General features: G+C 56.8%; 2 protein-coding genes and 1 long non-coding RNA gene across 3 annotated transcripts in view; 2 read left to right on the top strand and 1 right to left on the bottom strand.

The window, feature by feature from the left end:
- Ajap1 (adherens junctions associated protein 1) overlaps nt 1–14,275 on the bottom strand; it is a 115,720-nt gene that overhangs the window by 47,217 nt on the left and 54,228 nt on the right. The gene's annotated exons all lie outside the window — the stretch shown is intronic.
- On the top strand, nt 3,490–8,538 carry LOC110342679. The gene is made up of 4 exons (XR_005872897.1): nt 3,490–3,513; nt 4,560–4,668; nt 5,143–5,260; nt 7,274–8,538. It is a non-coding gene; the product is annotated as an uncharacterized LOC110342679 (long non-coding RNA).
- Nucleotides 11,292–12,682, top strand: LOC110342678 (cell wall integrity and stress response component 4-like). The gene is made up of 2 exons (XM_021232573.2): nt 11,292–11,397; nt 11,839–12,682. The coding sequence occupies exon 2, from the start codon at nt 12,119–12,121 to the stop codon at nt 12,563–12,565; it is 447 nt and encodes a 148-aa protein (XP_021088232.1). The 5' UTR covers nt 11,292–11,397; nt 11,839–12,118; the 3' UTR covers nt 12,566–12,682.

Raw genomic sequence — 14,275 nt, 5'->3', positions numbered from 1 at the left:
AGGGAACGGGGGAGGGTGGTCACCCTGGCGTGATGCTGCCCCTTGGGGTCCAGGCTCCTCAATGGGTAGCAGGTGTGTGATACAGGCAAGAGGTGTGTTCTGGCGGGCTTCTGCGTGCGGCGTGACGCAGGGACAGAGAAGCGGGGGGAGGGCCCTGTTGGGCTGCCCTTCTGGGCTGCAGGCCCAGCGTTTGGATAAGCAGACGGCAGAGGCTGGGTCTGGAGCAAGCCGGCTTCCCTCCATCTGATGCACGCGTGGTCCCTGAAAAGCCCCAGCCCCATGGCCACACAGATGTAGGGAAGGGTGGTCTGCTGCACTGTCAGCCCAGCCGGACCTCGTCGTGGTCTCGTGGGACAGGCGGGTGCCGCTCATCTGTGCCGGGCAACGTTGTCTTAAACTCACCCGGGTCCCCCCAGGAGGGTCCCTGACACGCAGCTCTGCATTGGCTGCCACCAAACACAGCGGGGCTCTCCAAAGGGGGTGACATGGAGGACAGAGCCGCTGGTGCAGAGGCCAGTGGCCTGCAGGGTGCAGATCCAAAATCCTTACTGGGAAGCCGGAGGAGTTCCTGAACCTCGGAACTCACTCAGGAGATCTGGTGGACTGCTGAGAAGCCCTGTGAGGAAAAGAGAGCACCCCCCTCCCCACCGGGCAGGGCTGTGAAGCAAGCCAGCATGGATCAAACACTGCCAGGACTCAGACAATATCTTCTCCTTCCCCCAGGGGGCAACCTTGCCTCGGGTGTGGCAGGAACACTAAGCGCCCCCACCACACACACACACACACACACACACACACACAAACACACTAAGAGAAACGCACACCAATCAGTAAGAGCTCCTGTGCCGACCACAGAATGGGAGAGTGGATACACCCCAAACAGGCTCTGTTTGCTCAGGTCAGACCTGAGGGGCCGCCGGCCGCCGGCCTGCAAGTTTTCAGGCTGTCCCGGGGAAGGGAGGGAAGACAACGCTACGCAGGCCACAAGAGATGTGTGTTTCCCGTGCACATCCGTCTGCCCGGGGAAGAAGGCTCACACATCCCAGGGCGCCACTGGCTTTTACTTGACACGCACAGCCCACACGGTGCCACTGACCCTGGAGAGGTGCAGAGGACCGGCTCGGCCCGGCAGGGACCCGGCTGCTGCCAAGCCTCACAGGACCTCGACAGTGGACTGCTGTCAAGGGCAACCGTCAGGTGATTCTCCCAGAACTGGGGAGAGACGGTGGGGGCAGGCACACCCGCTGGCCCAGCTCCCCTCCTGTCAGGCAAGTGGAGAGCCCCGCGCTGCTCACACAGACAGCATGGACAGGGCCTTCAGAGCTCTGAGAGAGCTGGCCACACCCGGAGCCCCAGTGCCAGAAGCTCGTCTTGGAACCACACACACACACACACACACCCGTGCATGTATACACTCACACACACACACATACACACACACACACACACACACACACACACACACACACACGCTGTGGAGCTCCCTTCTCACTTCTCAGGCTGTCCCTGTGACTCTTGAGTGACAGGGCTCTGTCAGCTGAGGGCACTCGAGTCCCCTTCGCCTGCCTGTCTGCTTTTTCAGTGTGACCCCCAAAGTCTCCATTCCTCCAGGACACATACACACACACAAGAACAGGGCTGTAGGCCCATGTGGCCACAGCATCATGAAGGAATCTGAGCTTTTTTTATTACACATATATATGTATATATATATCGGAAAACGGAAAGAATTTCCGTGAGACAACAGGACAAGCAGCCTGAAAAGTTTGAAGTCTACAGAGTTAGCCCGAGAGGTGACACCGAACAGGGGAGCAACAGACTCAGGCTCGGTGGGAAGTGAAGGCATCGGATGACGTGTGCCCAGCCTGGCAGGGCTGCCACACCCTCCGTCCCAGGGTGTGGAGGGAGGCAGAGCGTAGCCCTGAGCATCTGTCTTCCTGCTTTGGGTACCCAGCTCCAAGTGCCCGTGGCAGGCATTCCAGGGTTATTGACTTCTCTCAGTAGGGGGACAGGCTCTCCTGCACTCCAACAGGCAGCTCACCTGTATCAATAGCTGGCCTTCCCCTCTGGAGAAGACGACTGCTCTGGTATGAGGGCTGCTGGGAATACGGCTGACTGACAGACCCAGGACTGACTGACTGACAGACATAGAGCTTCTACTGCTTGGCTAACAGGAACACAGCATGCCTTCCAGCCAGCAACAGGCAGCAGGGCAAGTTCAGTGGGAGAAATGGCAGCTCCTGCTTTGCCGTGATGGAGGTTTGTAGGGAAGAGAGATGAAGAGGGAGGGTCCTCTCCGGGGCGAGCTCTCCTGACGCTGGACTCCCAGACCCCAGGTCTGGCCTCTCTTGTCAGTTCCTTCCCGTCTTTCCTCAGGTTGGAAAGTTTGTAGGTGCATACTCAATGCTGACCTCTAACAGAATTCCCTCCACAACCATCTCCTCACACCCCATCTCCTCACACCCCGTCTCAAGCTCCCCCCACACCCCGACAGAGTCACGCAGGCCTAGGGCTCTGAGCAGCCCGCTCTGTTGCTAAGCAGCAAGTGCAGCAGCGTGAGGGGAGGGTACCGCATGGACTAAACTTGGCACCCAGAAACACCGAAGTTCCGACCCTGGCACCTGTGGATGGAACTTTATGCGGAAGACTCGTCTCTGTGGACGGAACAATGAGGCGGGAAGTGTGGGACGCAGTCTTTCTAGACCGTCGGGCTGTCCCCAGATCCGCCGCACCAAACTTCCCCCCAACTCCGAGTCCTCAGACTGAAACTTAACCCCCATCACACCCACCCGTGACTGTGGCCTTTACTGCAACGAGTTCATCAAGTTACCACGGAGCCATTAAGGGCTGTGACTTTTTTGGGGGGTTCCCTGGGAAGGAGGGCCATTCTGGACAAAGGGACAGAGGCACATCAAATGGGAAGCGCTGTCCGTGTCCATCCAAAAGCCAAGGGATTAAACCAAAGAACGCCTCCAGAAGGAGTGGGAAGAGAGGAGGAATGAGTCTCCCTCAGCTGCAGGAGGAATCAGCCCTGAACCACACTCAGCTGGAGAAGGTTCTGGGGGCCCACGACAGGGACACGCCCCCCCCACCCGCCAGCTTCCTGAAGACCATCCTGTGGCCACTGCGCTGTCATTTTCCAACGGGCGGCTACCTGGTTGGAACCCACACAGGTCAAGCAGGTCACCCCAGTGGGGACCTCAACACTGTAGCTAGACAGGGAGAGTCGAGGTGCGGAGTGGTGCATGGCCGTGGTCCTCAGAGGACGCAGACCCCCAGGCAGCAACCCTGTCCCCCTGACATGCCCTGCCTCTGCCAAGAGGACAGTGTCCCAGGTGCTGATCTGAGAAAGTTGGGCTGCACACCCGCTTTTTCTAGATGCTTCTTACAGAGGAAGTCCGGGGTGCTGTCCATTGATGAATGAACCACCCCCAGATGACGTTTACCCCAAGGCGGTCAGACACCGGCAAGGGCCACGCAACCCAGGGCTGACGGGAGCACGGGGCCCAACGGGTAAGTCTCCTTGGGGGCGTCGGGTACAAGACTCATGCTGAGCAGACGGGAGAGGGCACAGGGAGGTGGATACGGGGCCTGCAGCAGTCAAGGCCAAATGCCAGCGGACGCCCCGAGAGTCGTGTGTCCGACAGCCCCGGGCCTAGCTAGGGAAACGCCAGTAACTCTACCAAGTACACCCCGCTCTGCTCCAAGGTGCCAGCATCCAGCCATCTGCCACCCAAGAGTGAAGTTTCCAGGGCGGCACAGTGCCGCCCTGGGTTCAGCACCGAGCACCGCCCTGCTTGCTTGCTGGCACCTCCGAGGGCCACGCTGGAAGGCCGTGGGTGGCTGTCCCTGAGCCCGCTGCTCACCCCCTCCCATCCACTAGTCAGGTCCCTGGTAGACATAAGAGTCCTTTGGGATGCTGGACAACCCCCAGGGCAGTAGGAGCGATGGCAGTGGCTTAGTTATGCCCCAATGAGGAGGGGCCTCCAGCCATGCCGGGAACACCGGGAAACAGACCTTGTAAAAGCCACCTCTTATGTCTCGGAGAAAGGTTTGCTGTGTGCCCTAAGTCCCCTGCGTCCCGGCACTTAGTCACTGAGCAGGCAATGGCGGCAGCTGAGTGGGTCAGCCGAGCACAGCCACCACACGCAGAAGTCACCCATCCCACCACCCCCTGGCTTCATCTCCCTGCTCCCAACTCAGGCGATCACTCGGACCCGCTGCCTGCCCCCGACTGGGCTCCCTCTGCCAGACAGCCCGGCACAGGATAGACTCGGGTCAGCAATCTTGCTGGGCCTGGGGCTGAGGCTTGAGCCCCATCCAGGGGTTCACAGACACTGAGGGAGGCCAGAGCCCCTCTGCTCTGAGGCTGACCTGGGTCCCGAGAGCCTGGGCGTTGCCTGCTTCAAGTTCATCCCAGGTGCGGCCAAGTTTTGGTTTCCTCCTGGACGTAGGCAAGAAAGCCCAGCTTCTCAGAGCCTGTCAGCGAGTGAGGGTGGCCGGAGCTCCTAATCCTTCGGATCCCCACCACTCAGGCCCCCTCGTTGGCCCCTTCACAGAGCTCTGCTGCGCTCGCCGGGCCGGCAACGTGGGCCTCCTCCTGATGTAACCCACTAACAGGACAGACCCCAATGCCTGAAGGAGTTCTGGATGACATACCCTCACCTGGTAAGATCCCACCAGCTGCAGGAGGAGCATAGCCCTGCCCACCCTGGGACTGGGGGTTCTCACACAGACAGGAATGAGGACAGGGGATACTCCAGTACCGCCTTCCCTGCGCTCGGCTCCAGGCTCCGGGTCAGGTGCAGGGGATATACACGGGCTGTGCAGACTTTTCTGCTTCCCGAGGGTAAGGAGGCCTTTACACGTGATGGGCATTAAGGGCCCCTGATGGCAGTAACCAAATACGGCAGGGGCCAGGGTGAGGTGACCAAGGGGTCAGAAACAAACACCACCCGCAGGGATGGAAACCTCCAGCAGCATCATGGGGAAAGTGGGGGGGGGGAGAAAGTGGGGGGGCGCCGACAGGAAGGGATCTGCAGAAGGAGAGACATAAGGCACACGGAGCAACCCCACCCACCCCCGCCTGCTATCTTCCCCTCCTGAGCTGAGGACTATGTGAAGGTTTTCCCAACCTCCTAGTATTTACCCCCAGCCTGAGCCTGGGAAAGGGCACCTGGAGTGTCGAGAGCTGTTAGCTGATGACTCAGTGGGGAGCAGATGTCACCCACATCACCCCTGCAAAGGAACAGCTGCACAGGTAGTACTCTGCAGGGGGGGTGGGGCGGGCGGGGCCTTCTGTGGGGACTCATACCAAGAAGAGGCCACAGGGAAGAGGGCGGGGCCCTCCTGGGGGCATCCCTCTGGGGGCATACCCTTCCTTCACTGTCTTCAGGTCTATTCCGAGAGGCTGGAAGGGGCTGGAGAGGAGGCTTAGCTCTCTTCCGGGGGACCTGATTTTGGTTTCTAGTACCCGTGACAGGGGGCTCCCGACCACCTGTAACTCTGGCTCCAAGAGGACCCGGGAACCCTCTGGTGCTTAGATTAAGGCAGCACAGACACAGAATGTGGTTTCAAATAATAACAGTAACCACAGACACAGAATGTGGGTTCAAATAATAACAGTAACCATTTAAAGCAAGGGGGCGTGGCTCGCAGCGGCACCGGATACCCTTTGCAGAGCTAGATGGGGATTCTGAATACAGCTTCTCCGGGGCTCCTGTGTGAGCCAGGGATTCCTGACAGCAGCCGACCAGCCTCTGAAGTTAAAGCTAATTCCACAGGTGCGGAGCTGGGCAGCAGGGGCTCCCCTCTCCACAATCGGTAGGTACAGTACAGGGGCTAACCTCCACCTGTTCTGGGACAGCTGGCCGCTTCCTTCCGCTCAGGGGCGTGGAAATTCTGCCCCACGTGTCACGCCACCGGCTCAGGGCTCTAGAAAACAGGTCTGCCAACTCTCTAGCCAGGGCCAACTCTCCCCTCTGAAAGGCATTACTAATCCTGCCCCTAACCCCTCAGCACCCACCCTCCTCTCAGACGGTCTGCACTCTGCCCAGGCACGCCACCATTCCCGCCATGGTCAAGCCACCTACACATGCACGGGTGCCTTTTGAGTTCCACTCAGGGTTCCTAGTCACCCCTGGGGCGGCCTCCTCACTAGGTCATCTTCCCTGGGGCACTGCTATGTGTGAGTCTTAAAATTCCTCAGAGACCTGCACGTTGAAGGCGCGCTTGACACTGCCTGGCGACCACTGCAGAGCGGTGGGGCCAGTCAGAGTGGGAAGATCCAGAGGGCACTTTGGGGGGTCACTGGGGTGGGTCCCCGGGGGAGGAGACTGTATGGTCCTGCTGTCTGTTCCTCGTACTTCGTGCTAAGATACACAAGGCACAGCCCTCCTCCACCCACACAAATGTCCCAAGAGGCCACAGGGCCGGGCCAGCAGTCGTCATGGGACGATGCCTTTGGAACAGGATGGAAAGCCTTTCCTGCTCTTAAGTCGAATCACCTCAAAGGCCTTTGTTACGGTGACCGGAAGATGACCAAACGCAGGGTTCTAAGAAAGCAGCTTAACACACCCCCAGAAAGGCGTGGCTGACTGTCAGCTCCAGGCTGCAGGTCCATCATGCTTTGCCCGGCTGGGTAAGGAATGCTCCATCCCACGGAGCAAGAGCGTCTTAGGCTTCAGACGTGGGAAACCGTCTAGGCCGATCTTTTCCTCACCATCCACAAGGCCTTGGGGACGGAAACCTGACAGTGAAGCCTCGTCGCTACAAGATGGCTGCCAGCACCTTCTGCTGGCTCCGGTCCAGCCCCACCCCCTGCCCCCATCTTCCTTCCACAACTGCCCCTAGAACGCCAGGGTATTCCCAGAGCCACAGTCAAACCACCCTGTGGACCCATCGTCTGTGTTTTGCGTGCGCGAGTGCACGTGTGACTTGAGGGCGAGTATCCTGAGTGTGAGCACAAGTGCTCGCGGAGCACGGCACACCTGCTGTGTCACCCCTGACCCAAACGTGCTGGTCCCTCCATCTTATTTGAGGCGGGGTCTCTTGCTGGCTGTTGCGTGGACCAGGCTAGCTGGCCTAGGAGCCTCCAGGGATTCACCAGTTTCTGTCTCCCTTCCTGCTGTGTGATTGTGACAATACACACACATGCAACACACACACGGCTTTACACAGATCCTGGGGATTTGAACAGGGGTCCTCGGGTTTGTGGCGTAATGTTCTACCCACTGAGCCATCTCCCTTACTGTGTATTCCTATGCTCTCACAGCAGCTACCCGGCACCTTGGAGGTCTTGGCCCTGCCCACTGGTTGTTTTGCGCTTCTGGGGTGCCTTATCTGCCCCTGGGGCACTTTCCCTTCTCCTGACCCCCTCTGCATCATCACTGAATCCTCCGCTGCCTTCATGCCCATCCACAGGGCTAGCTCAGAGAGCGGCACCTCTGAGGTAACTTCCTCCCTTCCCCTCCCTTCCCCTCCCACCTGACAGGCAGAGCAGGAGATTTCTCTTAGGCCTGCTGCTTTAGGTGGGAAGACAAGGGGGTCAGGGGCTCTGCTGTGACCACACTGCACACTTGTCTGCAGGCCCGCAGAGAACTCTGTCAAGAGATGAGTCCCTGCATGGGTGGAGGACAAGTTCATGAGGGCAAGGCCCATGGGACGACATACTTCTTGTACTTTGAGCTTGGCCAACTTTGCGGAGGACAGTGCCAGGGCGGGCCCCACCTACTCTAGGTCCAATCTTCCTCAGATCTTACCTTCTCTAAGCCCCACCATCCCAGGCCCCGTCTGCCAAGAGGACACTCACTCTAGTCCCAGGGTTCTCTGGGGAGCCCACAATGCCCCCTCCCCTGCCTTGGTCCCATTGTCCTTTCCAGAACAGATGGATTTGGAGCAAGGTATGGTGCGGAGATGATCTCTGCAGAGAGACCCTGAGACTCCCAAACCACAGGACCTGAGCAGTTCAGCCAGACAGGACCCTTTCTCTCTGTCCACGAATTGCCATGTTAGAGCCTCTGGGTGTGTGACCTTATTCAGACAAAGGGTCCCACAGAAGTGATATGGTCAAGTGACCAGAGGTGAGAGTGTGATAGTTATGCAAATGGACACAAATCTGAGACAGGTGGCCTTATGAGATCCACAAAAGGAATGGTAACCCTGGGAAGATGGAGGTGTAAGTCAGCAACACAGCCACCATCCAAGAATGGAACTCAGAAACACAGAAGGTCGTCCCTTGGGTCCACCGGAAACAGCACACCCCTCCCTGAGCCACCTTCAGGCCCCCAGCCTCCAGGGTTTTAAAAGAACATGGTGGGCCCATGCCAGCAGACTGCAGTGATGAGTCAGGATAGCTCCAACACACACACACACACACACACACACACACACAGATATGTCAGTACCTGAGTACAGTCTGCACACTCACACACTCACATACACACACACACACACACACACACACACACACAGAGGGTGGGTGACACAAACCCCGCCTCTGGACCTCAGGGCTGGAAAATGGTGTTGATAAATAGAAGACACCGCTCATCACATCACTAAATTTCAATATGAAGGACAGGTACACTTCCTGCCTCACAGAACATGAGTTTGCCTGTAAATCCTAGGTCTGCTGCTCTCACAAACCAGGGGGGAAGGGTCCTGGGGACTGGAGGACCACCCCAGGGGAGGCAGAAGGGCAGAACAGCCTTAGACAGACTGCCATCCATCATGCTGACTTTGGGGAGAGTAATGAAATGGGTAGAAGACAGTAGCACTTTGCGCCTCCAACACTGAGACACCCCAGGGCAGCCCCGCGAGGTGGCCGTGGGTGCATCGTACAGGCCTGGCCACTGGCCATTGACCACAGTGCTAGTGTCTACACCACCGACACAGTCCCAACACAACCTTGGAAGAGGAAAAGTCACTTTTCGACTGTGCAAGCAAAGAAGCCACGAGACCAGTGAGGTCACACAGTGCAGCCAAGGACACACGGGGATGCCACCACGGACAGAGGCCCAGCTGAATCTTCACCTGCAGGCTCTCTGCCCACCAGCACTGGCTTCATGTCCTCGGCTGGCTGGCCCTGCAGGTGCCACCCCAGGTAGATATCTGCTCTTTAATCCCATGGCAAATCCGTCTCTCACTGCTGGGAGAAACTTCTGGAGAGGACCCCCTCCTTCCTCCACTACAGCTGACTACGGCACCCATTGCACAGAATTCAAGGCGTCGGTCGAGGCTCGGGACTGGATCACCCACATCTGAGCGCAGGCATGCAGCCTCATCTCTGCATCCTCCAGGAGTATAGCTGCTGCAATTCTGGCTCACTCTCCGGAACCTGGCAGCTGTGACGGGCTTGGAGCCCTGGAGCGCCACTGGGAACTCTCCTGCCGTGAAGGCGCGGGTGACAACCTTTCGCTGGCGAGTGCATCTCATTCTGTCAGGGAGCCTCCTTCAAACTTAGTGTCTGACATCCTTGAGGCAGGACCCTCTTGCTCACGGGCAGAGAAGAGCTCACCGGGGAGAGAAGCCGCCTGCCACTCCAAAATGAAAGCTCTAGAACGTTTTCTCCAGCGGCCAAGGCCTCAATCCAGCTCACTACGACAGTCGACTGTGGACTGCGGTTTGGAGGTGGATAGGTGGGGTTAAGTTCAGAGGAGGGGCAGCAGAGGGGCAGGGGGGAGAGTGGAGGGGCAGTAGAGGGCAGTGGGGGGCAGTAGTCTCCATAATTAATTTTCCGTCAAGGATTCTAGGTTTGTGTAAGCTGTACTGTGCCTGCCCCACCCATCCGTCAGCATCACCCATCCACAATTTGACCCGACGTCCCCTGTGTCAGTGGTCTCCTTGTCCTCTGACCCCAGCGCTGCCAGTGTCACTCATGAGGTTGGGGCTTTGTGACAACTCTCCTGTCCTTTCGCAGGGGTGTGTCTTGACCTGTCTCACTTTCCCAAATGGATATTCAAACCCCTTGGAAAGAGAACAAGAAGCTAGGCTTCCCTGTCCCCAACCTGCTCCTACCAGAGGTAAAGCCTTTTTACCTCAACTGAAAAACAAAACAAACAACAACAACAAAAAAAAACAGGATGGCTTGGTGCATGGATGATCAAGAAATCAGTGACTCTAAAGCTGGTCTTCTCACACCAGGGATGATGGTGCTAAAAATGGTATTTGTCTGATGTCTAAGCTCAGTGCTCAGGATGGCTCCCCCAGGCACAGGAAAACAGTCGTACAACGTTCAGTCACATGTATGCTACACGGAGTTGTTACCGACAGCAGCATATAGTAACATGTGCAATGCAAGATGTATTCTTCAGGGTCTACTTGTGAGACACCCCCCCGGCTCCCCCAGCCCCATTTATCCAGGCTTACTCTTAGAGAGGAAACTGGCTTCTAGGCAGGAGGACTGCCTGGTCTCTTCACTATTGCACATGCACCCCTCTGCAGGACGACAGGCAAAAGCCCCGTTCTCCAGGTCCCAGCAAGGGAAAGGTAGGGGGGAGTCAGTTTCACCAGCTCCCAGGTAGCGGGTGCTCAGGATGGGCAGTGAGTGGGGCCAGCCTCAGAGAGCCCCAACTCCTGGTATGCTCTCAGAAGGAGAACAAGGCCCTGGGGGGGACAACAGGAGCTGAAGACAGCAATAAACCAAGGCCACAGCACACATAAGGTAAATGAGAAGGCAGACCAGACGGAGCCCTCCCCAGGAGAAGAGAGCGGAAATGAGTCTCCCTCCACCTGGGTGCAAGCAGGGCTTCGCTCAGCAAAAGCAGAGGGAGGGCTTTGTTCCCACAGACTCGGGATCCGGGGGGGTCACTGGCCATCTTTCACCCTCATCTGTGATCATAAACAGTATGCATGGTGTCTTCCAACCCCACAGCGTTTACATGCTGCGGGGACCCCTGTTGACTCAGACAGTCCAGACAGGGGCTCTGGGAGCCGAGGTCTACGGACCGAGATGCTGTGCGTCTCCATGCGCTTTTGTTCTTTAACGCCGCCGTTATCCCAGTTAAGCCACTCGAAACTTTTGAGGTTCATGAGCCATTTGCTTCAGACGTCGTTAAATTAAGGACAGATCCATTTCCCTGGTAGCTGACACCCAGCAACTTAATTAAAAGGGGCTCACTGTTTGAATTGCCACAGTGCCTCTCAAATAGGAGGAGTCGGCCTCTCACGGGTGTGTAACTGCTTCTAATTTCCTTCCGCTCCAACGCCAGTATTTAGTAGGGAGTATTTCACTGTCACCGGACATTATCTCCCAGATCATCTGGTTGGCTCCCCTGCTCAGGTCAGCTGGCCACTGAGGCAGCAGAGAAAACACCGCTACCCTGCCCCCAGCGCTTACAGAAGACACAGATGAAATGCACGGACGGCCCGATGGAGAGAAGCACAAATCAACACTTAGAGGTGACCCTTGGAAACACACGAGTAGATGACAAGGCAAAATTGGCTAGGCAGGACACAAGTGACATCCAAGCTGTCACATCCTCAAGGGGCTGGGGTCCCAAGAAAGGGTGGATGGGTGGAGAGAGACCTTCAGTGAAGACGGGAACTTCCAGGCCTGGCTGTCCTCTTGGGTGGCTCAGCTTCTGAGAGATCTGAATTTCACAGCTGGGGGGCGGAGGGAAAATATCTGATTCTACCGGGCACTTTGGTAATTATGGAACACACACTACCACGTAGGGCCAGGAGCCTGCCGTGAGCACTAGCTGTAGTCAGACAGCCACCCTCCAAGCATTCCAGAAGTGGGCATGTCTATCAGCCAGAATCTGTTGGGTTGAGCTCCCCGGGGGACTCCTGTATGAGTTTAGGATGAAAACTTATGCAAGGACTTTCTGTTTCTCCCAGTTCAGAACCTGGCCGGTGGGAGGGCCGTGAGAGGCAGGCAAAGCCACCCTGCCGGGAGCCCTCTGCCTTCAAAACCTCAGGCAAACTGCCAACCCACGTGACTTGTCCCTCTGCCGCAGCTTGTCGCCTCTGTGCCTATGTGCCAGGTGACTTCCCATCCCAAGCCGTTCCCGGCTACAGACATCTACACCTCTTCAGGGAGCATCAAGGTCAGAGGCAAGGCCTTGGGACTTCGCTGAAGGATCCCTCAAAGCTGGCAGCAGCCAACCAGCGCAGGGATATGAGATGGCGCTGCCGTCGCCATCTACATTTCTGTTCCCATCCTGTCTTCGTCACGACCCCCACCATCGCCGCCGTCACCACCACCACCATCGCCATCACAACCACCTCCAGCACCACCACTACCTCTACCGACTCTACAACGAGCATCGCCCCACAGTTGCTGCCACCAAGCTCATCGCCATCAGTCACCCCCCCCATCATCACCGTCAATTCCATGCCCAGCTCCACCACTGTACTCAACTTCATCATCACCGCGATCGCCATCGCCACCACTGTCACCACCACCGCCAACACCACCATCGCCCTCACCGACATCACCACCATCACTGATGTCATCGTCATCATCGTCACCATCACCAACATCACCACCTTCTTCGACATCATCACGATCAACATCGTCATCACCGTGATCACTGTACTTACCAGAATACCATCCCCGGCCTGACCAGAATTACCAGTGTCAATGCTGCCATCACCACCCCAGGGCCATCTCACCATCCCGACACCACCATCAACGTCTTTGCCACAACAACCGTTGATACTATCATCGCCACCGTTGCTGTCACCTCCATTACCGCCATCACCGTCTTCACGCTTACCATCACCAGACACCCACTGCACAGCTACGAGGTGCCAGACCCTAAGTCCGTGAAAGGGAGCTGTGGACTTTAATCCTACAGCACAGCTGGGCAGCAGACAGAGCTCGCACGCCCATGGAGGCATGGAGAGGATAAACATGGCGCCCTAGACCACTACTCTAAAACCCAGAGAGACACCTCCTAGACACCTCGCCTGTCGTCTGACTCCTGAGGGAGGAGCTCTCTGGAAATTCCAGCACCTACTCTTTGTAAACCCTAGGCCCTGAGTAATTCCAGAGCGCCCCCTGTCCCGCCCTATGTGCCACATTACCCATAGGAAAGCCTGGACCTCCGGTAGACACACGGGGAAACGTAACCTACCCTTCCTAAACTGTTCTACACAGAAGCCACAAAACCAAAATATTAAATTCCCAAACCAGATTCCAGATACCCTTCTGTGAAGAAAAGTACTGGCTTCGTGGAGCCCCAGTTCCAAGTTTCAGGGTGTCCCCAAGCAGGAACTGGGTAAGATGACCAGATAGACTCTCCAGTCCCTGCTGAGCTATCCTGCCTCCGGCATGGTCAAGCACATCCTCTAGCTACTCTAGCTGGGTATATAAAAAAAGGAGGCAGCCTGCATGAGCTAGACTCCACTGGTCATGGAACCTGCACAGCAGGCATGCAGCTAGCTACTCTAGCTGGGTATAAAAAAAAAAGCAGGCAGCCTGCGTGACCTAGTCTCTACTGGTCATGGAACCTGCACATGCAGGACAAGAAATTTCCAGCTTCAAGTTTCCAGGTGAAAATGAAGACACTGTGAGAGGAGACCTTGCCCAGGGAGACACAGCCACGTGAGACAGAGGGCGGAATCAGAGGCAGACAGGCAGCCCTCTCCTCCTGCCCTTTGCTGCAGCCGGGTAGGACTCCACAGGCCACAGGTAAGAGACTCTTTATTCCACCCCTACTGCCTCAGAGTCTAATAAAATACTGTAAACAATGGTTAGGAGACTATACAGCCCTTCCCTCAGTTAGCCAAGGAAACATCCCATCTTTAGTACCAATGGCCAGGTCTCCTCAGGGTCTAAGATGAGCTGCCTGTGCTGGGGGCTGGGTTTCGGGGAGTTTGGTTACGGGAGTTCTCTCGCTGAGCTACCGCTCTCCAGCACCCAAGCAGGCCCCGCCCAGGGGCCTCCCTCTCCTGCAGGCTGGCCCTGTCGCCAGAGTTTACATTTCTCTACATTCAAAAGCAAACGCGCACATTTTCCCCTCTTCCGAATCTGTTTTGCTACAAACAGATTAATCTAGCAGCAGATTACATTATGAAGAACCATAAATCTTTTCGGAGATAAGCATCTGCCGGGGGTTGGATTAGCAACAGCCTATGTACCGCGAGTTAATTTGCTAAGCCTCACAGTGCTGTCCCAGGCGTTTAGCGTTTGTAATAGCAGATGTGATTTGGGACAAATGGGAACTTGTTTCCTCATCCGTGTCTATACAGTAAGTGACGTAATTCGGGGGCGTTGGGGGGGGCGGGTGACAGTCAGTGAGAGGAACGCCAAATTCCATTATGACGATGG

Source organism: Mesocricetus auratus, unplaced genomic scaffold (genome assembly GCF_017639785.1).
Source record: "Mesocricetus auratus isolate SY011 unplaced genomic scaffold, BCM_Maur_2.0 Super-Scaffold_100042, whole genome shotgun sequence".
NCBI lineage: Eukaryota > Metazoa > Chordata > Mammalia > Rodentia > Cricetidae > Mesocricetus > Mesocricetus auratus.
Note: the sequence above shows the minus strand (reverse complement) of the source record. Positions and strands in the feature narration are given on the sequence as shown.

Coding starts and splice junctions, on each gene's coding strand:
- LOC110342678 (XM_021232573.2), top strand. CDS start 12,119: ATGAGATGGCGCTGCCGTCGCCATCTACATTTCTGTTCCCATCCTGTC.